Source organism: Gorilla gorilla, chromosome 13 (assembly GCF_029281585.2).
Source record: "Gorilla gorilla gorilla isolate KB3781 chromosome 13, NHGRI_mGorGor1-v2.1_pri, whole genome shotgun sequence".
Lineage (NCBI taxonomy): Eukaryota > Metazoa > Chordata > Mammalia > Primates > Hominidae > Gorilla > Gorilla gorilla.
Genome location: NC_073237.2, coordinates 124,149,481 through 124,171,922, shown reverse-complemented (window position 1 = coordinate 124,171,922; position 22,442 = coordinate 124,149,481). Strand labels below are relative to the sequence as shown.

Below are 22,442 nucleotides of genomic sequence, written 5' to 3'. Positions count from 1 at the left end.
GGGTTCAATGAGATAAAGACTATCATTGTGTAATTGCTCTTAAAAAATTCCTGTAAGTGGAATTGCTGAGTCAAAGAATATGAACCTTTTAGAGAAGCTTTTTATCCTTCAAAGAAAATACAATTAGGCCAGCCCTGTGAGTTTATCCACACTCAATTCCTAGTGACTGCTGTCAGGACAGCACACAATAGCTTTAATTTCGATTTTTTTTGATAAGTCTCGCTCTGTCGCCCAGGCTGGCATGCAGTGGTGTCATCTCAGCTTACTGCAATCTCTTGCCTCCTGGGTTCAAGCGATTCTCCCACCTCTGCCTCTCAAGTAGCTGGGATTACAGGCATGTGCCACCATACCCGGCTAATTTTTTTTAGTAGAGATGGAGTTTCACCATATTGGCCAGGCTGGTCTCGAACTCCTGTCCTCAGGTGATCCACCCACTTTGGCCTCCCAGTGTTGGGATTACAGGCCTGAGCCACCACGCCCAGCCCTGATTTGGATTTTTTTTTTTTTTTGAGACGGGAGTCTCGCTGTCACCAGGCTGGAGTGCAGTGGCACGATCTCAGCTCACTGCAACCTCCGCCTCCCTAGTTCAAGTGATTCTCCTGCCTCAGCCTCCTGAGCAGCTAGCTGGGACTACAGGCGTGCAACACCATGCCCAGCTAATTTTTTTTTTTTTTTTTTTTGAGACAGAGTCTTGCTGTTGTCACCCAGGCTGGAGTACAGTGGCTCAATCTTGGCTCACTGCAACCTCCGACTCCTGACCTCGTGATCCGCCCGCCTTGGCCTCCCGAAGTGCTGGGATTATAGGTGTGAGCCGCTGCGCCTGGCCAATTTGGGTTTATTTGACTACTTATACTGGGTTGAAGTGTGCCCCCCGAATTCATGTCCTCTCCAAACCTCAGAATGTGACCTTATTTGGAAAGAGGGTCTTTGCAGATGTAATCGGTTAAGATGAGGTCAAACTGGGTTAGGGTGGCCCCTAAATCCAGACTGGTGTCCATACAAGACAGACACATAGGCTGGGCGTGGTGGCTCATGCCTGTAATCCCAGCACTTTGGGAGGCCGAGGCAGGTGGATCACCTGAGGTCAGGAGCTCGAGACCAGCCTGGCCAACATGGTGAAACCCCGTCTCTACTAAAAATACAAAAATCAGCCAGGCGTGGTGGCAGACGCCTGTAATCTCACCTACTAGGGAGGCTGAGGCAGGTGAATCGCTTGAACCCAGGAAGCGGACGTTGCAGTGAGCCAAGATCATGCCATTGCACTCCAGCTTGGGCAACAAGAGCAAAACTCCATCTCAAAAAAAAAAAAAAAAGAGAGTGAAGAATGCCATGTGAACACAGGCAGAGACCGGAGTGACGCCTCTACAAGCCGAAGAGATGCAAGGACTGCCAGCAGCCACCAGGAGTCAAGGGAAGGATTCTCTCTCCCTCAGATCCTCCAGAAGGAACCAACCCTGCCACCAATGACTTTGGGAACCAACAGAATAAATCTGTTAATTAAGGTAGCATGCTTGTAGCAATTAGTTATAGAAGTCTCAGGAAAACAAATACACCAATCAAGAATTTTTTCCTTGGCTGGACACAGTGGCTCACACCTGTAATCCCAGCACTTTGGGAGGCTGAGGTGGGCGGATCACCCGAGGTCAGGAGTTTGAGACTAGCCTGGCCAAGACGGCGAAACCCCATCTTTACTAAACATACAATTAGCTGGGTGTGGTGGTGGGTGGTAATCCCAGCTACTCAGGAGGCTGAGACAGGAGAATCACTTGAACCCGGGAGGCAGAAGTCGCAGTGAGCCGAGATCTCACCACTGCACTTCAGCCTGGGCAACAGAGTGAGACTCTGTCTCCAAAAAAAAAAAAAAAAAAAAAAAAAATTTTTTTTTCTTACTTTTACTGGCCTTTTGTGTTGTGGTCTGGGTCAGTTTCTGTAAATGAAGGACAGTTCTGGTCAAAGGTTTTGCCAACCTTCCTTCCTGGCCCCACTTCAAGGTCTCCGCCTGTAAGAGGATGTAGGAAATTGACCTCCAGAATGTCTCTTCCTAACTTCAGGCTCACAGAAAACGTGCCTGCCAGAATGTGCCGCTCCTCAAAGGTTCCCGAGGATTCTACCTTCAGTCTGTTTTTTTCTCCCACATACTCCCCACCCCCGTCCAAACTACTGCCACCTTCCAAGACCCCTGTGATCCCTTCACCCTCTGCCCACTTTCTCTCTCCAGCCTGCCCCAGGCCCTCTACCCAGCAGTCTGAGAGACCATCCTTCTCAGGTGACAGGTCAAATTGTCACTCCAGTGATTTGCCCAGCTGGGTGACCATCGCAGCCACAGCAGCTCGCAGCAGGCCCTCACCAATTCCCTCACCAGGGACATGAGATGCGTTCTGGAAGGCACCCAAGAGGAAAAACAGACAAAGGTCCTTTCCAATTATGTAAGAGAACATGAACTGAGATAAAAAAGTCAAGACCTCCAGTGACTTGACAATCAAGTCCCAAGGGTCAGGCCCAACCTGCTGCTGACTGTGGGGGAACAGCTGGTGGTGTGTGCGCAGAACAAAACACACAAGTCCTGGAGGAAAAAAAAATTAAAAAAAAAAAAAAATTCAACTTTTAATTCTAACGGACCAAACTGTGCCCAGGAATGTCTCCAAACAATGGAACCAAAAGAAACATGGTAAAATTCTCCTGTTGAAGAAACCAAGAGTTTGTGCCAGCCCCAGTGTTTCTGAGGGTTAGGCCAAAAACAGCCCATTCCTGAGGCCAGCCCTGTCCCCACGCAGGGTTCTCAGCCCGAGAATAGGATTGTGGGTGGGTGAGGGACCTGTCCCCTCTTCCACCATGCCAGGAGCTCTTAGAAAAAGTCACTGGTGGGCAAGCCCGTCCTCCTACCCCATGGAAACCCTCTGGGAACCATCCAGAAAGCCAGCAAGGACAGGACAGCTCCAGTGCCCTCCTGGTCTCTCAGCGAATGCTCCACTCCAGTCCACTCAGCGGGCTGCTCCCAGAGCCCAGGGTGGGGATTAAATAAAATATGCATGAGAGATATAAACTCAAATGCCCCGTCTCCACGATGCAAGTCACATAGCAGAAGAAAAAAAACACAAGAGCCCTAGTGGCAAGCGCCGGCCCTCAGAAGACGCGCTCAAACTCCGTCTGGTTGGTGGTGGCGGGATTGCGACTCTGGTTGGTGGACTGCTGGGTGATCTGGCTGCCCTTCCGGCGCGGTGGTGCCAAGTACTCGAACATGGACGTCAGGTGGGTGGAGAGCATGCCCTTGAGGTCGGAGGGCATGGGGTCGGACCAGAAGAAGTCGTGGTTGAGGGCGTCATCGCTGTCGATGCGCTGGGCAGGGTCCAGCACCAGCAGCTTGTCGATGAGGTCCAGTGCGTATGGGTCACGCACATAGGCCTTCAGCCTGTCCTTCACCTTCCGCTTCTGGCCCTTGACCAGCTCCAGCTTTTCATACAGCTCATAGTTGTCCACGTTTGGCCACACCTGGGAGGGAGGGGGCGTTGAGAGAATATGGAGTCCAGTCAGGAGGTGCGTGGCTTATCCCTTCATAAAGGCCTAAAAGGACTAAAATACCTGCTCCACTCGGAGGCTCCCAGACTGCTACTCGACCCCTCCCAGAAGCAGTGCCCGCTATGGATTGGCACATACCACATGCCAGGTCCTTCTACCCACATCACCTGGAATATGGGCTCCAACCCTGATACACGTCACATTTCTGGTTCACAGAAGAGAAACCCAGCGCTGACTCAGATGTTCTGCCCAAGGCCACAGAACAGCTGATGGAACCGAGACTGGCGCACAGCCTGTGTCAGGTGTTTTTTTCTCCCACACACTCCCCACCCCAGGACAGGCCCTGTCACCAAACCAGCCTCCCTTCCAGAGAGGAGCGCTCCTTCCATTCTACTCCCCACTCCTCCTCTGCCGGGGGACCTCGATCTCTGCACCCCGTGGGGACCGGGGCCCCGTACCTCAGGGGTGATGGAGCCGCAGAGCTGACTGATGAGGGCGAGTTGGTGCTGCTCCGTGTTGCCCTGCATGATGGGGCTGCGGGTCCACATCTCTGCCATGATGCACCCAGCACCCCACAGGTCAATGGGGGGGCCGTAGTCCCGCTCCCCTGGGAAGAAGAGCGCACCAGGAGGGCCCCTTGAGCCCGAAGGCCTCCTGAGGCTCAATGCCCCAGGGCCGGCAGCTCAAGAAGCCCTGGCAGTTGGGAGGAAGGGGCCAGGTAGATGCCTGGCCCTCACCCCCCTTGGCCCGCTCGGGAGTCCTCACCGAGCAACAGCTCCGGGGGCCGGTACCAGAGTGTCACCACACGGTTGGTGTAGCGGTTGGGCTGGCTGTTCTTGGCCAGGCTGAAGGCCCGGGCCAGCCCAAAGTCTGCCAGCTTCAGGACCCCATCACGAGTGATAAGCACATTAGCCGCCTTCATGTCCCTATGCAGGATCTGCAGGAAGGGCAAGAGTGGGTCCTTTAGTGACATCCACCCGGGAGTGGGAGCCAAGACCAGCCCAAGCCTGGGTCCTCCTCCCAGCTCTGGCCCCCACCTTGTTTCTGTGGATGTAGTAGAGGCCGTTAAGCAGCATCTGCATCACCCTCTTGATCTCAGACAGCGTGAACTTGACCAAAACATTGCTCAACAGCCCAGCAAGGTCATGCTCGCAGAAGTCGAACACCAGGTATATACTACCCTTGCAGCGGTTATAGGGGGAAGCTGAGGCAGGAATAGAAGGAAGAAAAAGTCAAGAAAACCACACCCAACACACTTTCCCACAACCAGCTTCTTTCTTCCTGCTCCAACCCACGGGCACCCATGCCCTCCAGAGCATCTGTCTGTTCCTTCCTTCACTGGTCAAATATTTTCTGAGTGCCTCTTCTGGGCCAGGGCAGGCCCCGAGGAAGCACCAGCTACGATGAAAGAGGACCAGAAAAAGCAGTCACCATGGGTCCATCTAAGTTAAGAAGAGGCAGTTTAAGTGTGCCTAGTTCCAACTTTACAAACAAAATCTTAGGCTACAAGTGTCATCTTCTCGTAAGAACCAAACAACTTACCTTTGGTTCGACAAATCTCAATCAAGTTGACCACATTCTCGTGTTTTAGAAGCTGAAGGATCTTGATCTCCCGCAAGGCTGTAATGGGGAACTGGGTGGGAGAGAGGGGAAAGTGGTCAAGAGTGAGCGCTGTACAGAGCCCAGCCCTGGGGTCTGTACTGACAGGCAAGTTGGGAGACAGAGCAAGATCATGGGCTCTGAAACCAGCTGTCTCAGAAGCCTTGTCTATAAAATGGATATTAGTAGCATGCACACTTCAAGGTGATGGTTTGACACAACAAACTGAAACAGCAATACTTTGCTATTAGCCACTAAATGCTCGGCGGTTTCAGTCTTCAAATTTCAACTCTATGGCTGTTTCGTTGGCAACAAACATGATGATTTAAAAATGTCCTTGCTAAAGCACATTAGGCAAAAGAAGGTTTATGGGAAGTTGTACTAGAGCTAAGATGGGGTGGAGAAGGGACCGCTCCTTTTAAAAAAGTTAAATGAGTATCAGACACCTTTCAAAAAGCATGCATATATATCTTTTACATTAAGCGAAATTTAACACTAAAAAAAGGTGTTTAAAGGCTTCCTAACTTCGTGAAATAAAGTGCACACGATGCATGCATCAACTCCCCCTCCTGGCCTCACCCATAACTGCCTAAGAATGAAACATTTAGTTTTAGGGTGGAGGCCACATTCCCTGAAAATTTCTGAACTACTACAAAAAAATTAAATCTCAACCTTAGACTCCCAGAAGCAGCAGGGTGGAAAACCGACCCGGGGTCCGGGGCAGTTAGCCGGCCGGCCCGCACGCCCGATCCATACTCACCCCCTCCTTCTCATTTTCCATCAGCACCTTCTTCAGAGCCACCTTCTGGCCGGTCTTGCGGTGCCTGGCCTTAAACACCTCCCTGCAGGCGGAAAGGAAGACCCGAGAACTCATCAGGCCATTTCCGCAGGGCCCGCCCCTCCCCCACTACAGGAGGAGGGGCAGCAGCAAAGAGATTCCCGGGCGGGGCTGGGCTAGGCACCCAGGGCACGCGGCTACCCCACCACCTGGCACCCTGTCTCGTTCGGAGCCTCTGCTTCCTTCTCTCAGTCCCTTCTCCTCACTTCGGCGTCCCTTGGAGAGATCCCGCTACCCTCACGGGCGCCTCTCTGCAGCCCCTCCCCGCCCCCACCACGGGCCTCAGGCTCCTCCCCACGAGCCGGCTCCGTCAGGCCGGGGCGGGGTGCGGCGCGGCCTAGAGACCAGCAGACAAGCCCGGGGACAGACGACTTCTCTACCAACTTGGGGGGGGCCCCGGGCATCCCGACGTCGGCCCTAGGGGTGCAGGCCCAGGGCTCCCGGCCCGAGGGGGCCCAGCCTTACCCGAAGGTGCCTTGGCCGATTTTGGCGAGCTTCTCGTATTTGGAAACTTCATCACAAAAAGGGCACTCCACCGAGTCGTACTGCTTTGCCATGGCCGCCTCCAACGTGCCGCCGCCGCCGCCGCCCCCAGTCGCTGCTGCCGCCGCTCCTGCTCCGGGTCCCGCCGCCGCCGCCGCACTCCAGGCCCCTCCGCGGCCGCGCCACTTCCGCCTCCACGGCCACTTCCGGCCTCGCGGCGCCGACCCCGCCTCTTCCGCCCGCCGCCCGCCGCCAGGCCCCCTGGGACTTGTAGTTCCCGAGAGGCCAGGGGGAGCCGGAGCTGCAGAGGCGCCTCCACCGCCGCCGCCGCCGCCCCCGCCTCCGCCGCCGCCACTACCGGCGGCGGCCCCGATCGGGGGCGCGGGGAGCCGGGGCGCCGGACCTGGGGCTCGAGGTGGCGCGTCCCGCTGCATGGGCCCGGGCCGCCGCTGCTGCCGAAGCTGCTGCCGCTCTGGCGCCCGATCCGGGGCCAGCCGCAGTGCCCTGCTCCTCCTCCTCCGACGGCGCCGCCTCCGCCGGGCTGCGCGGGGCGGCGGGCGGGGGGGCAGCCCCCGAGCCGCGGCCTGGGGGCTCCCTGGCCGGACCCGGGCCCGGGGCGGCCGGGCGAGGGGGCGAGACAGGAAGAGCCGACTAGGAGACGGCCCGAGAGCCCGGGAGGGGGCGCGTTATAAAGGGGGAGGTGCCCGGCCTCGCCCTCCCCTCCTCCTCCGCCCGCCCCCGCCCTCCTCCCTCCCACCCTCCGCGGCCGCACCTGCCGCCGCCGCCACCGCCCGCCCGCCCGCCCGCCCGCTCGCTGTCCGCCGGCCGCCCTCGGCGCGTCACCGCCCGCGGCCCCTCCTCCGCCTTCGGAGGTGGGGCCCCGCGCTCGGCACCTGGCTGCGGGCGCCCTGCCGCGTGCCTCAGTTTACCCCCACATGCCGGCTGCAGCGGAAAGCCCCTTCCTCCCCGGCTCGGAGTGCCCCCCCAGAGGCGAAGGCGGGAGGCGCGGAGGGAGCGTCCTCCGGCCCTGGGAGGAGAGAACGGCCCCCGCCTCCGCCTCCCCCGGTCCCCGCCACCCTCCGTTGACATGGCAACCGACGGCCGCCAGGGGGCGCGGCGGCACTAGCGGCGACGAGCAAGCAACGCCCGGGCCTTCTATCGCTGGGGCCTGGCTCTCCGGGAGGCAGGGATGGGACCCGCAGGACTCCCACCTCCGCTGAGTCGTGCCAGAGCTGGTCGGGCCCTGAGTCAGTAATCGCAAAAAACAGCTACCATTTTCTCAGCACTCTTGTGTACTCAGGAAGTGCTGGGCGTTCCCGCCGAATCCTGAATCAACAGCCCCATAGTCAGGATCACTAACCCATTTTGCAGAAGAGGACGTTGAGGCTCAGAGGTGAGGTCATTTGCCCAAGGTCACGCGGCGACAAAGTTGGGACCCGAACCTGGGTGTCTGAGTGAGGGGATTCTCTTGACTCACGCTATTCGCTGTTGGGCCAGGAGGATAGCAGTGGGGAGGCCTGCTGTCCTTATGCAGGCGCGAGCTCACCGTTCACCACCCCCCATCTCCCTCCCCCATCGCGCCCATCCCTTCCCTCGCATCTTCCTGGCTCCAGCGGCCCCCAGATTCCCCCTCCAGCTCTGCCCAAGGACAGCCTACAGCAAAGCCGTCTTTTCTGCCTCCTCTGCCCCGCTTCAATCTGCCCCCTCCTCTCCAGCCCTCTGCGGGTGGATCCTGAGACCTAGCCCCCCAGTCTGGCCTCTCTGTCCCCGAAGAACCTGAATGTGACATTGGAGGCTCTTTCCAGTTCACACCCCACCCCTCAAGCTGTGGCCATGCAAATCTCTCTACTGTCTCCCCAAGCCTTTCTGTGTTCAGGGCGGTGCTCCCCTGATCCTACACTCCCCCAGACTCTCGGTACCCTCTCTTCCTGCAAGAAGCCATTGGGGTGGGCGCGGTGGCTCACGCCTGTAATCCCAGCACTTTGGGAGACCAAGGCAGGCGGATCACAAGGTCAGGAGTTGGAGCCAGCCTGGCCAATATGTTGAAACCCCGTCTCTACTAAAAAGACAAAAATTAGCCAGGCGTGGTATTGGGCGCCTGTAGTCCCAGCTATTCGGGAGGCTGAGGCAAGAGAATTGCTTGAACCCAGGAGGTGGAGGTTGCAGTGAGCCGAGGTCTTGCCACTGCACTCCAGCCTGGTGACAGAGTGAGACTCCGTCTCAAAGAAAAGCCCTCGGGGTGGCTCCCAGCTCTCACCCCACAATGCTTAGCCTCAAAGCCTCCTAGGAGGAGGCAGGAATGGCTTTGGTGACCTTGATGTCACAGGAGGTCTTGTTCTGGGGAAGGGCACTACCAGGGAGGGGCTGGAAGGTCAGGCTGAGGAGGAAGGAGCCCTCTCCTGAGAGTGATGTGGAACAAGAGAGGGGTTTAGGCAGTTAGTGACGTAGGGTCGGCTTCATGGGTTACACTATTAGAAGCAGGAGGCTGTTCGCTAAATTGGAGGTGGGGAGGATAAGGAGTGAGACCATAAAAATTTTAGTAATGACAACTTATTGACGGAAAATAAATGGCCCAAGCCCTACACTTGGCACTTTATGGGAATTATCTCGGTTGCCACTCAACCACATGGGTACTGTTGTCACTTCCATTGTACACGTCAGGATCCCGAGGTGACATCACTTGGCCTGGGTCAAACAGCTGGTCAGTGACCATACTGGTATTTGAACCAGGTCAGTCTGGCACAAACCCCAGCACTTCCCCATCTCAGGGCCCTGCCCATCTGGCCTAGGGGTGGAGCCACGGCATTGCTGGGGGGTGGCACCATGGCACCACCGGTCTGAGCAGTAGTGCGGTGGGCGGGGATCTGCGGTGGGCTTGTGTGGCCTCCATTATCCGACTACAGCTCGAGCCAGGGCCTGCCGTTTCCCATGAGCCCTCCCTAAGTCACATCCTGTGGGCAAAGGCCCTAGCAGAAGTTCCGGTGGAGTTGTCACCTACACCCCGCCATCCCTGGTCTGAACCCCAGCATCCGCCCGCCACTTCCCCTTGAGGCCTCAGGGCTTCAGTCCCCACTGTGGGATGCAGGCGGGCAAGAGAGGCAGGAAAGGCCGGAAGCCTGTCAGAAAGCTACCCAGGCTGCCCAGGTCCGGGGCCCCAGATCACCAAGCTGGCAAAACCCAGGCAGAAATAAGAAGAAATGAGTGATTTCTCACTGACTGGAAACGTTTCCTGCTTCCCAGGGGTCAGCTAAGCTGGCAAGGCTGGGCATGTGGCCAGTCCTTGGTAGATGTCTGCCCCAAGAGAGCCGCTGGTCCTGCTGCCACTTAACAGAGAAGGTAAGGGCAGCACAGGAAAGGGAGGCGCTGGACAGCTGTCTGACCCCGGCCTGGACCCCCTGTTTTCCTCTGAGCAGAGACAGACGGGAAGCATAGGAGGGAAGGAGAAGGTGGGTTCATGGAATGGGCTGCTCTTGGCTGCTGGTGCATCTGAAGAGACAGTGGGTCAACTGGATTGCAGGGGTACAGAACAGAGAACAGCTCTGTGATACCCACAACCCTCTAAAATCACAAAAGTTGCCTGTTCGCAGTGGCTCACACCTGTAATCCCCACTTTTGGAGGAGGAGGCAGGTGAATCACCTGAGGTCAGGAGTTCGAGACCAGTCTGGCCAACATGGCGAAACCCCGTCTCTACTAAAAGTAGGAAAATTAGCTGGGTGTGATGACGTGCGTCTGTAATCCCAGCTACTCGGGAGGCTGAGGCAGGAGAATCACTGGAACCTGGGAGGTGGAGGTTGCAGTGAGCCAGGATTGCGCCACTGCACTCCAGTCTGGGCAAGAGTGAGACTCCATCTCAAAAAAACAAATAATAATAATAATAATAATCGGCCGGGTGTGGTGGCTCATGCCTGTAATCCCTGCACTTTGGGAGGCTGAGGCAGGTGGATCACCTGAGGTCAGGAGTTCGAGACCAACCTGGCCAACATGATGAAACCCCGTCTCTAATAAAAATACAGAAAATTAACTGGACGTGGTGGCGACTGTAATCCCAGCTACTCAGGAGGCCTGAGGCAGAAGAATCACTTGAGTCCGGGAGTGATTGCAGAGTCTGAGCAGGTTGCAGTGAGCTGAGATCTGGCGACTGCACCCAGCCTGGGCAACAAGAGCGAAACTCTGTTTCCAATCAATCAATCAATTAATCACAGAAGTTCTGCCCACACTAGCCAGGAACTGACTCAGTGCCTGGCCTGGGGTTGACTTGCATTGTCTCCCCTGAAACTCTCCAGCAGCCCTATTAGGAGGTTGTTATTATTACACCCAAGTTACGAAAGGGGAAATTGAGGCCCAGATTGGTGTGGCCTGCCCCAGGCTACACAGCCAGGAAGCTATGAAGCTGGGATTTAAAGCCAGGTCTCTTTACTCTCAAAGCCCAGGGTCATTTGCCATCATCCCACACTGTCCCCAATGTCAGGTCAACTGAGGGAGAAGCATCTGTTGAGCACCCATGATCCAGTCCTCATATGGAAGGGGGCTAGTGTGGATGGGTAAGGCCCCGGCCTCTCTCAGAAGGCTTCAGGTCTGTTCGGAACATGCAAATAAAGACACAAGGGGATTAAATCAAAATGATACTCTTGGTATAAATATTTTATTTTGCTGCCATGAGATCATGTAAGGGATGTTCTATTTATCCTATTTTACTGATGGGGAAAAAAAAAAGAGGCTCAGAGAGGTGACATGACTTGCCCAAGGTCATGGAGGTGGGGATTGAACCCAGGATTGCGTGGGCCTGATGCCTTTGACGATGAAGTTTAAGGTCTCCAACTCTGCCCTGTCTGTGAGCCTGTCTTCTCCCTCCTCTCCATAGGCCCCCCAACACTATCCCTGCTTGAGTCACAGACTGAGGAAGAGGGGCAAGGATAGGGGACAGAAGTGAGAGCAGGGGGCTGGGCGTGGTGGCTCACGCCTGTAATCCCAGCACTTTGGGAGGCTGAGGCTGGAGGATCACCTGAGGTCAGGAGTTCGAGACTAGCCTGAGCAACATAGTGAAACCCCATCTCTACTAAAAAATAAATAAATATATAAATTAGCCGGGCGTGGTGGGGCGCGCCTGTAATCTCAGCTACTCAAGAGGCTGAGGCAGGAGAATTGCTTAAACTCAGGAGGTGGAGGTTGCGGTACTAAGATTGCGCCACTGAACTCTATCCTGGGTGACAGAGTTTTTTTTTTTTTAAGTCTCTGTCTTAAGTTTTTTTAAGACTCTGTCTCAAAAAAAAAAAAAGAAAAAAAAGAAAAGAAAAAGAAAAAAGTTCAGGGATCCTGGGGCACTATAGCCTCAAGCCAACCTGCAGGGATCCAAAGGAGGTAAAAGCCTGAGGCGGGGAGGGCAGAGCTGCATTCCCGGTGGTGTGAAGCCAGCCTGAGCGAAGGCCTGGAGGCAGGAAAGCACTCGGGGGTGTTCAGGACAGGGGACCATGGGCTGGGCTGGCCTGCCCTCCAGTGCAAGCTGAAGAGCTCCTGCAGGACAGCCACCCGCCGGCAGGTCCTCGGTCGTACTCCTAACGGCCACTCCAGGCAGCACAAAGGGGGCTCTGAGCTCAGCGGAGCCACCACACTGAGCCCTATTCATTCTCCTAGGGGTGCCAGAAACTGCCCTGGCGCCTGGGCCAAGAGCAGACAGGCCCCAGCACTGACGAGGCGCCTCTGCCGCAGCAACACAGCATCTCTGTGGCTGAGATTCCCAGGGCTTGTGCCTTGTGCCTGCCTGTCCCTGTCAGGATTCCCTGTCCTGTGCCAATCTGCCCCTTATCTGTGCCCATCTCTCAGCAACCACAGCCAGGGCTCGCGGAGGCCCACGGTGTGCTGGCTTGGACCAGTGTTTGCTTCTCTCACCCTCCCAACAACCCCAGGAAGGGGGAGCTGCTGAGGCTCTATTTAACAGATGAGGAAACTGTGGCCCAGAGAGGCAAAGTGTCTTGTGCGGGATCACACAGCAAGTCGGGAGCAGGCCTGGCCAGGAAGCAGCATAGCCTTGGCAGCTAACCCAAGTCACACTGCAACCCCCTCCTGGGACAGAAGCCGCAGACCTACTTTCTATCTTCTGCTAGGAGACACCAGCCAGGGAGTTAGGACACTTGGTTGTCAGTCTGTCCAGTGTCTGCCTCTGCTTTTTTTTTTTTTTGAGATAGGGTCTCCCTCTGTCGCCAGGCTGCAGTGCAGTGGCGTGATCTCGGCTCACTGCAACCTCCGCCTCCCTGGTTCAATTCTCCTGCCTCAGCCTCCCGAGTAGCTGGGAATGCAGTTGCACACCACCACACCCGGCTAATTTTTTAAAATGTATTTTTAGTAGAGACGAGGTTTCACTATGTTGGCCAGGCTGTGCTCAAACCCCTGACCTCAGGTGATCCACCCACCTCGGCCTCCCAAGATGCTGGGATTACAGGTGTGAGCCACCGCGCCCACCCTGGGGCTGTTACTGTTAATGGAGGATGCAGGAAGTGCCCTATCAGATGGCAGTGGACTCCTCTCACAGCCTGGGTTGCCAGCCTGGGGTCCAGGATAAAATGTTGAACCCTCACTGGTTGGCAGGTTGGCTGCATACCTCCCACTTCTCCCCATTCTAGAAATCAGGTGACTGAGGCTTGGGAGGTGGAAGTAGCTGGGATTGGCAGCCCTGGGTCTTGGGCCCCGCCCCCAGCCCCAGCAGCTGCCGACACCCTTTGCAGATGTCCAGGATGACCCGTGGAGGGGAGGTTGCATTTCCTCATCTCGGTCTGCCCACCTGAGCATGCACACATGGCAACTTTGTAGGGTGGAAAGGCACCAGCCCGTGGGTTAAGGGGCCTAGAAGGGAGAGTTGTGGCCCAGTCTGGGCCAGCAACCAGCTGTGTTACCTGGGGAAATCCCTCTGCCTCTCTGTGCCTCGGTTTCACCATCTCTGTCCAGTGGGTAAAGTGGAACACATGATGACATCTCCCTGATAGCTTGGAAAGTGGTGACTGTGCTTTGATAGGCACCGATTCTGTGCCAGGCCCTACACCCATGGCTGAACCCGATGAAGTGGGCACTGCGAGTACCCCTGGTTCACAGGGAGGACGTCACACCGTGGCGAAATGGCCAGCCAAGAGTGGAACTTGGGTCTGGGGGGCCCAGAGTCCACAGGCCTGACCACAGCACTCTCCCATCTGCGGCTGCCAGTCCCTCTCCTGGGTACAGAGGCTGAGAAGCAACTGCCCTGCACACAGGCCTGACTCCCCTCACCTTCCCAGCCTGATGGCCAGGCCCCCTGACAGCTGTTGGCAGGTCCCCAGCGGCCCCCAGCCCACTGGGCTCCGTTCCCAGAGCCTGCGGCCTGCTCCTTAGACCTTCCAGGTCCCACGGGCTTGCGGTCTGCCCCCTGCCCCTGCTGCTGAGGCCAAGGAGGCGGCCCACAGGGGCTGGGGCTAGGAGAGGCCCCAGCCCCCGCCCCCTGCGGAGAGGGTGGGGAGGGTGGAGCTGTGGGAGTTTCACTGGTTTAAAAATACACAGAGGAAGCGAGTAAGAGAAAGGGGAAGGGGAGGTGGGAGAGGCACCTCAACTTTGATGTCCAGAGCCTTGAGTGGCCACTCGCAAGCTGGCCAAGGGCTTCACACAACTTGCCAAGATGACAGAGGGGACCAAGAAGACCAGCAAAAAGTTCAGTGAGTGTGGGGTGCCGTCTGCACTGTCCTCCATCCCTGGCTCTCCTCTGGGCCTCTCTCTGCATCTGTTTCTTCATCACTGTCTCATTTCTGTTTTTCTCTCTCTCACTCTTTTTCTTTTTTTGTTTTTTACTTTTGGACACCAGTGTCTCTGTCACCCAGGCTGGAGTGCAGTGGCACAATCTCGGCTCACTGCAGCCTTGACTTCCCAGGCTCAAGTGATCCTCCCACCTCAGCCTCCTAAGAAGCTAAGGCAAGTAGCTAGGACTCCAGGCACAATTAAATTTTTTTTTTTTTTGGCCAGGTGCAGTGGTGGCTCACGCCTGTAATCCCAGCACTTTGGGAGGCCGAGGCTGGTGGATCACCTGAGGTCAGGAGTTCGAGACCAGCCTGGCCAACATGGTGAAACCCCTCTCTACTAAAAATAGGAAAAACTAGCTGGGTATGGTGACACGCACCTGTAATCCCAGCTACTCAGGAGGCTGAGGCAGAAGAAACGCTTGAACCCAGGAGGTGGAGATTGCAGTGAGCAGAGATTGCACCACTGCACTCCAGTCTGGGCGACACAGCGAGACTGCATCTCAAAAAATAAGTAAATAAATAAAGTAAAATAAAACTGATTTTTTTTTTTTTGTAGAGACCGGGGTGGGGTCTCACTTTGTTGCCCAGGCTGGTCTCGATCTCCTGGGCTCAAGCGATCCTCCTGTTTCCCACCTTGTTTCTGTTTCTCTTTGTCCATCACTGTCTCTCTGCAGACGTCTCTGCTTCTGGGCATCCCGTGGCTTTCTGGCTGTCACTCTGGCCCAGCATCTCTGTCTCTCTCTCTGACTGACTTCGTTCTCCATCTCTGTGCTTCTCTTTATCCGTCTCTTTGTCTCCCCACCACGTCTCTCGATCTCTGCAGTCCACTGTGTCTCTGGCTGTCTCTGACCTCGCGGCCGGGCAGGGGAGGCATTCGCACACTCCATCCCCTGCCGGCAGGCCTGGGCTCACATGGGATCCCAGGTGGGGAGTTATTGGGGCAGCAGAGGGATGGGGGTGTCATGGAATCCCAGGTGGGGAGTTACTGGGGCAGCAGGGGGATGGGGGCATCATGGGATCCCAGGTGGGGAGTTACTGGGGCAGCAGAGGGATGGGGGCATCATGGGATCCCAGGTGGGGAGTTACTGGGGCGGCAGGCGGATGGGGGCGTCATGGGATCCCAAGTGGGGAGTTACTGGGGCGGCAGGGGGATGGGGGCGTCATGGGATCCCAGGTGGGAATTTACTGGGGCGGCAGGGGGATGGGGGTGTCATGGGATGCTGTCCCACATTCCCAACAGCAGTGAGGCTGGGACCCAACACTTTGGTGGGGAAAGAGCACAGAGGTACTAGAATCAGGCTCCAGGGTGAGGGGCCACACTTGCCAACTGCTCTGTTTTCCTGTGTCTGTCCTTCCCAGTCCCAGCAAACTTTTTCTGTCTCCTGATTCCTTTGATCTGACCCCACCAGGGTGGGGGACGTGTGGCGTAAAGGGCAGTGATTGTGACTGCATTTCCCAGATGGCAACGCTGAGGCCCAGAGACTTGCTTGAGGTCACACGGGCTATTGAGCAGGGCCCAATCCCTGACCCTGGACTCTGGGCCTCAGTTTCCCTCCCAGCCCCCACTATCTCCTCCAAACGTCTGGTGCCCAGGAGGCAAAACCAGTGGTGCTGAGAAAGAAGGCGGTTGGGGGTCCTCCCTCTGGCCACTGATGCAATTTCCACCCCCACCGCATGCAGCAGAAGGGCAGAGCGGCCACATTTGCCGACACGTTTCTCAGGAGACCAAGGCAATAACCAAATAGGGCCGGCAGGGCTGGGAAGCAAACCCCTGAGCACTGAGCCAGCTGTGCTGAGCCCTGGGCCTGTGTCCAGGCTCAGCCATGGCGTTGCTGTGTGACCCTGGGGGAGTCCCTCCCCATTGCTGGGCCTCAGTTTCCTCCCTTGTCAACTGGGGGCATCCTACCTGCATCCCAGCACGGGTGCGAACAGCTGAGGAGGTGGAGGATGCTGAGGATGTGGAAAATGCCGGAGTTTTACCTTTTTGCTCATCTGGAGGCTGTGGGGAAGTCAGTTGGTGGTGGCTGTGAGAAGGGACAGTCCCACAGCTGGGGGCAGGGGGAGGGAACTCACATGCACCCCCACGGAAACCAGGAGATGGTATCACCCCAGCCGTTCCTCTTGAGTCTGGAGCTGGGCTCAGCTGACAGGAAGGAGAGAACCACAGACAGTGCGACCCTCAGGCTCGCAACAACCCCCTCCTCATTCCACCCCCACCCCAGGTGCACAGAGGCTGGCTGGAACACTCCCCAACCCCCTACACGAGCACAAAACACGCACACCTGCTCCACCTACCAGCAGTGTGAGCTCGGTTCATTACACTGCTCTGAATCTCAATTTTCGCATCTGGAAAATGGGGATTAAACTGTGTCACTGAGTTATGCTGAGAATTCATGCAGCACATTTGGCAGATGCAGAATCATTTTCAGAAATTTTAAAATTATTATTAGTGGCCAGGCACGGTGGCTCACCCCTGTAATCCCAACACTTTGAGAGGCCGAGGTGGGTGGATCCCTTGAGGTCAGGAGTTTGAGACTAGCCTGGCCAACATGGTGAAACCCTGTCTGTACTAAAAATACAAAAACCAGTTGGGCGTGGTGGCACGTGCCTGTAATCCCAGCTACTCGGGAGGCTGAGGCAGGAGAATCGCTTGAACCCAGAAGGTGGAGGTTGCAGTGAGCCAGGATTGCACCACTGCACTCCAGCCTGGGTGACAGAGCGAGACTCTGTCTCAAAAGAAAAAATAATAAATAAATAATTATTGCTATTAGAGACAGGCTCTTGCCCTGTTGCTCAGGCTGGAGTGCAGTGGTGCCATCATAGTGCATGGCAACCTTGAACTCCTGGTTTCAAGCCATCCTCCTGCCCCAGCCTCCCAAGTAGCTGGGATTACAGGCACACACCAGCACGTCCAGCTAACTTTTTATTTTTATTTATTTATGTATTTATTTTGAGATGGAGTCTCACTCTTGTCGCCCAGGCTGGAGTGCGATGGCGCAATCTCGGCTCACTGCAACCTCCACCTCCAGGATTCAGGCTATTATCCTGCCTCAGCCTCCCAAGTAGCTGGGATTACAGGCATGCACCATGCCCGGCTAATTTTTGTATTTTTAGTAGAGACAGGGTTTCACCATGTTGACCAGGCTGGTCTTGAACTCCTGACCTCAGATGATCCGCCCGCCTCAGCCTCCCAAAGTGCTGGGATCATAGGCATAAGCCATGGCACCAGGCCTTACTTTTTTATTTTTTGTAGAGACAGGGTCTTGCTATGTTGCCAAGGCTGGTTTTGAACTCTTGACCTCAAGCAGTCCTCCTGGCTCATCTTTCCAAAGTGTTGGGATGACAGGTGTGAGCCACCACACCCAGCCGAGAGACATTTATTATCGTCATCATCATCATCATAATCTTTGCTAATTCTGACTGAGGCTATTCTGTGTGCCAAGCACCATGTTAAGCATGTTATTTATAAGCTTTTCTTTCTTTTTCTTTTTAATTTTGAGACGGAGTTTTGCTCTTATTGCCCAGGCTGGAGTGCAATGGTGCAGTCTCGGCTCACTGCAACCTCCGCCTCCCGGGTTCAAGCAATTCTCCTGCCTCAGCCTCCCAAGAAGCTGGGATTACAGGTGTGCCACCACACCCGGCTAATGTTTGTATTGTTAGTAGAGAAGGGGTTTCATCATATTGTCCAGGCTGGTCTCGAACTCCTGACCTCAGGTGATCCACCCGCCTCGGCCTCCCAAAGTGCTGGGATTACAGGCATGAGCCACCACGCCTGGCCTAAGCTTTTCTGTAATTCTCACATTGCCCTAGTGGGTAGGTGCTAGAATCTCTATTTTACTGATGTGGAGAATGAGGCTAAGCTTAGAGAGGTCAAGTGACTTGCCTAAGGTCACACAGCTAGGATGTGAAAGAGCAGGAATTCAAGTCCAGGGCCACGTGACCCCAAAGCTCCCATCTTATACCACTTCTAGGGGTGTGTTAACAATTTTAGAAGGGGTGTCCAGGAAACCGCCAGCCCTCTTCAGCCCCTCACCGAGTGAAACTGCAGGAATTGTTCATTATTATCATTGACGTTGACATTGTCATTAACTTCTTTTCCTTCCCTTCCCCTCTGCTAGAGTTCTTCAAGTTTAAGGGCTTTGGGAGTCTCTCCAACCTTCCTCGGTCCTTCACTCTGAGACGATCCTCAGCTTCCATCAGTAGGCAGTCCCATTTGGAGCCTGACACCTTTGAAGCCACGCAGGATGACATGGTGACGGTGCCCAGGAGTCCCCCAGCCTATGCCCGCTCCAGTGACATGTACAGCCACATGGGCACCATGCCTCGCCCCAGCATCAAGAAAGCACAGAACTCACAGGCTGCCCGGCAGGCCCAGGAGGCGGGTCCCAAGCCCAACTTGGTACCCGGAGGTGTACCCGACCCCCCAGGCTTGGAGGCAGCCAAAGAGGTGATGGTGAAGGCCACTGGCCCTCTAGAGGACACCCCAGCAATGGAACCCAACCCTTCAGCAGTGGAGGTAGACCCCATCAGAAAGCCTGAGGTCCCCACAGGAGACATAGAAGAGGAGAGACCTCCCAGGGACGTGCACTCAGAAAGGTAGGTGCCCAGGGGCCGGTTGGGACCTGCAGGGATGGCTTCTGTTTTTTTCTTTTTCTTTTTTTTTTTTTTTTGACACAGAGTGTTGCTCTGTCTCTCAGGCTGGAGTACAGATCCCGGTTCACTGCAACCTCTGCCTCCCGGGTCCAAGCAATTCTCCTACCTCAGCCCCCCGAGTAGCTGGGACTACAGGTGCCCAACACCACTCTTGGCTAATTTTTGTATTTTTAGTAGAGACAGGATTTCACCATGTTGTCCAGGCTGGCCTAGAACTCCTGACCTCAGGTGATCTGCCTGCCTCGGCCTCCCAAAGTGCTGGGATTACAGACGTGAGCCACCGGGCCTGGGCTTCTTTTTAACCCAGTACACATCTGGGTTAAAAAGAAAAAAACCTACACATTGACCAGGTGCTTACTGTAGACCAGGTACTGTGCTAAACCCTTTACTTGTAATTAGCAAAAGAAAACTGGCAAGGAGAGACTGTTACTGTTTCCATAGGACAGATGAGGAAGCTGAGATTCACAGAGTGACATCATCTGCCTCAGTCAGGGTGCATATTTGCTAAAGACAAAGCCAGCATGTGAACCGAGACCCCCTGCCTCCAAAGTCCCAGTCAGCCTCTAGCATGGGCCCTCAGCTGCTGGATGGGTCCTAAACCCAGTCACTAGACCCCTGCCCTGAACCCCCTCACACAAATCATCACCATTAGTTCTGCTAGACAATACCTCCACCTAGTCTAGAAAACCATTTGTCAGCTTAATTTGGTTATACGGTGAGTTGAGTTCATGTAAAAATACAAATTGTGATGATAGGACAATAGCTCCCATTTAGTAAGCATTTTTACTGGGTATCAAAACAAGTATCTCACTGAAAACTCCATAGAAGATTCAATCATTAAGGCTGGGTGCGGTGGCTCATGCCTGTAATCCCAGTATTTTGGGAGGCTAGGAGTTTGAAAACAGCCTGGCTAACATGGTAAAACCCCGTCTCTACTAAAAATACAAAAACTAGCAGGGCGTGGTGGTGCGTGCCTGTAATCCCAGTTACTCAGGAGGTGGAGGCACGAGAATTGCTTGAACTTGGGAGGTGGAGGTTGCAGTGAGACGAGATCACACCACTGTACTCCAGACTGGGCAACAGAGCAAGACTGTCTTGAAAAAAAAAAAAAGATTCAATTATTAGCCCCACTTACAGATTGGGAAACTGAGACTCAGCCAAGGTTACACAGAACTGGGATTTGAGCAGGAATCTGCTTGCTTCCAGAGGCTGCACACTTATGTACCACATTAGACTCACCACCTTCTCAATCCTAGGGCCATGCCTTTCACACCCTGGGAGACCCCTCAATCCCAGCCAAAGGAGTCCCCGGCTTTTCAATCCTTAGAACCTTTGTCTCAACCACACCAGTCACATGTGCCTGTTGAAATAAAGAAAAAAAGTCAGCTGGCCAGGCGCAGTGGCTCACGCCTGTAATCCCAACACTTTGGGTGGCCGAGGTAGGCAGATCACAAGGTCAGGAATTCGAGACCAGCCTGGCCAAAGAGACCAGCCTGACCAACATCGTGAAACCCTATCTCTACTAAAAATACAAAAATTAGCCGGGTGTGGCGGCGGGCACCTGTAATCCCAGCTACTGGGGAGGCTGAGGCAGCAGAATTGCTTGAACCTGGGAGGCAGAGGTTGCAGTGACCCAAGATCGCGCCATTGCACACTCCAGCCTGGGCGACAAAGTGAGACTCCAACTCAAAAAAAAAAAAAAAAAAAAGCCAGCTGAGCAAAAGTAATTGTAGGGCCAGAGTTCTGGGACCTTTCTTTCTTTTGTTTTTTTCTGGTAACTTTCTTGAGCAGCTTTTTCCTGAGACACCAAGCACAGCCTCTGTTTCTGAGCTGTAATTGCCTAGACCCCTGATCAGTGAGGAGGACCATGTAAAGGGGTAGAGTGAATCCAGTCCAGATTCTGCCTCTTACTGGCTGCATGACTGGACAAATCTCTTCCTCTCTTGGAGCCTCAGTTTCTCATCTGATAAATGGACGTAACAATAGCACCTACCTGGTCGGGTTGTGGTGAGGATTCAAGAATAACATACCTGTAAAATCTCAACACAGTGGCTGGCATGCTGCACTCAGTAAATGGGAATGCTGTATTTACGATTAATAGAACTCATGTTTTTCCACCATCCCCGGCTGCCTTCTGTCATCCCCTCCTACATTCGTCCTCATTCGGGAGTAGAGGACCAAGGATTGTATGTAGCTGAGAGGGCCTGATGATGGGTCCTGGGGCGTTCTAAGACACCCCAAGGTATGAGACTGCACCAGGAGCCTGGCCCCTCCCACCCAGGGAAGCCGAGTTTCGCGGGAGCGGGGCGGGGCGGGGTGGGGCGAGGCGAGGCGGAGTTGAGGGCGTGTCTAGGGGCGTGGCCTACCCCAGGCTGCGCGGAGAGCTGCTGGGGAAGCGAGCTTTGGAGCCGGGCGGGCGAGGCGGAGGGGTGTGCTAGGGGGCGAGGCCTTCCCGACACTGACTGATGGGGAGGGGGCGGAGCGAGACCGCAGGCGGAGGGCCGTGTTCGAGGCGGAGAGCGTCCTTCCCTGCCGGTGGAGTAGGCGGTGGAGTGGGGCCAGGCAAGGAGCGCAGGGGCGTGTCTGGGGGCGTGGTCTACAGGTCAGTCTCCGCCCCCGGAGTCCGGCACTGAACTCTGCAGCTCAGTGGCCCGAGAAAGGCAGGAGCCGCTGGGCTTAGGAGGTCCACGGGCTGCCGGCGGCGACAGCGGGGGAAGCATGACTGCTGTGGGCCGAAGGTGCCCCGCGCTGGGGTCCCGAGGGTGAGTGACCGAGCTGGGCCTGGGGAGGGCCAGCGGGGAGCAGGAGAGGTCGAAGGGGGAAATCTGCACCCCTGGGGCAACTGACAAATTTGGGGGCGGGGTTAGCATCAGGGACTTTTCTAAGCGAGTTTTCTTTGGGTGTAACTTTGTCACCGCAGGTCAGGCATCTGCTTATCTACTCTACACAACAGCCCCAGGAGGGAGGTACTACTATCACCCCCATTTTATAGATGAGGAAAGAAAGATTTGCCTGCCGAGTTTGACACAGCCAGTGAGCGTCAGAACCAGGGTTTAAACCCAGCTTCCTGGCCCATGCTCTTAACACCTGGGCAGCACATTCCTCTCCAGCAGGGCCAGGGCCGCTGAGAAAGGTGGTCTTGAGAAACCTTGAGAATGGCAAGTCCAGGACCCAGCCCAAGCCTTCTTCCCCTGTAGACAGAGCCCTGGTGGGCCTAACAGTGCCTCTGGCATCATGCTTAGCCAGGAGCTGACCAAGGAAATGAAGAGACTCTTCCCCTCCAGCATCTGGAGTGTCCCGAGGAGGATGGGGTTAGCAGACCAGTTTGAGCCCCCTTCTGGTGCCCCGGGACCCAGTGCTTCATCTGCCCTCCGGGGACTGTTGAACATTCCTTCCAGAAGTCCCTGAACCTCAACCCTGTGCCCTGGAGTCAGGGGAGCAGCCTGGCCCATGACATCTCAGACTAGCCCTGCCCCGTTCTGGTCCTTAGTCTCCCCAGTAGCCCAGACGGGCCTGAGATGGTCTCTGAGGATCCATTCAGTTTGGGGAGGACATTTGGGAAATGCCAGTGAGCAAGTTCGGGGGCCCTGTTCCTGAG

General features: G+C 55.5%; 2 protein-coding genes across 4 annotated transcripts in view; one reads left to right on the top strand and one right to left on the bottom strand.

The window, feature by feature from the left end:
• Positions 1 to 86: 86 nt before the first annotated feature.
• CDK9 (cyclin dependent kinase 9) lies at positions 87 to 6,990 on the bottom strand. The gene is made up of 7 exons (XM_019033353.4): positions 6,419 to 6,990; positions 5,876 to 5,957; positions 5,059 to 5,149; positions 4,554 to 4,720; positions 4,282 to 4,453; positions 3,975 to 4,123; positions 87 to 3,489 (listed from the first exon to the last, which is right to left on the bottom strand). Exons 1-7 carry the CDS (start codon positions 6,868 to 6,870, stop codon positions 3,124 to 3,126), a joined length of 1,479 nt encoding a protein of 492 aa, XP_018888898.2. The 5' UTR covers positions 6,871 to 6,990; the 3' UTR covers positions 87 to 3,123.
• Positions 6,991 to 7,279: 289 nt separating this feature from the next.
• Positions 7,280 to 22,442, top strand: part of SH2D3C (SH2 domain containing 3C) — a 47,153-nt gene continuing 31,990 nt past the window's right edge. The window contains exons 1-2 of one of the 3 annotated variants that reach the window (XM_055351207.2): positions 7,280 to 7,829; positions 18,310 to 18,787. In XM_055351207.2, coding sequence (XP_055207182.1) covers positions 18,441 to 18,787 — 347 coding nt within the window. In that variant the 5' untranslated portion in view covers positions 7,280 to 7,829; positions 18,310 to 18,440. Of the gene's footprint in view, positions 7,830 to 13,964; positions 14,111 to 18,309; positions 18,788 to 21,208; positions 21,607 to 22,442 lie in introns of those variants that run through there. The other 2 variants (XM_019033348.3, XM_063697039.1) reach the window with 2 other exon arrangements.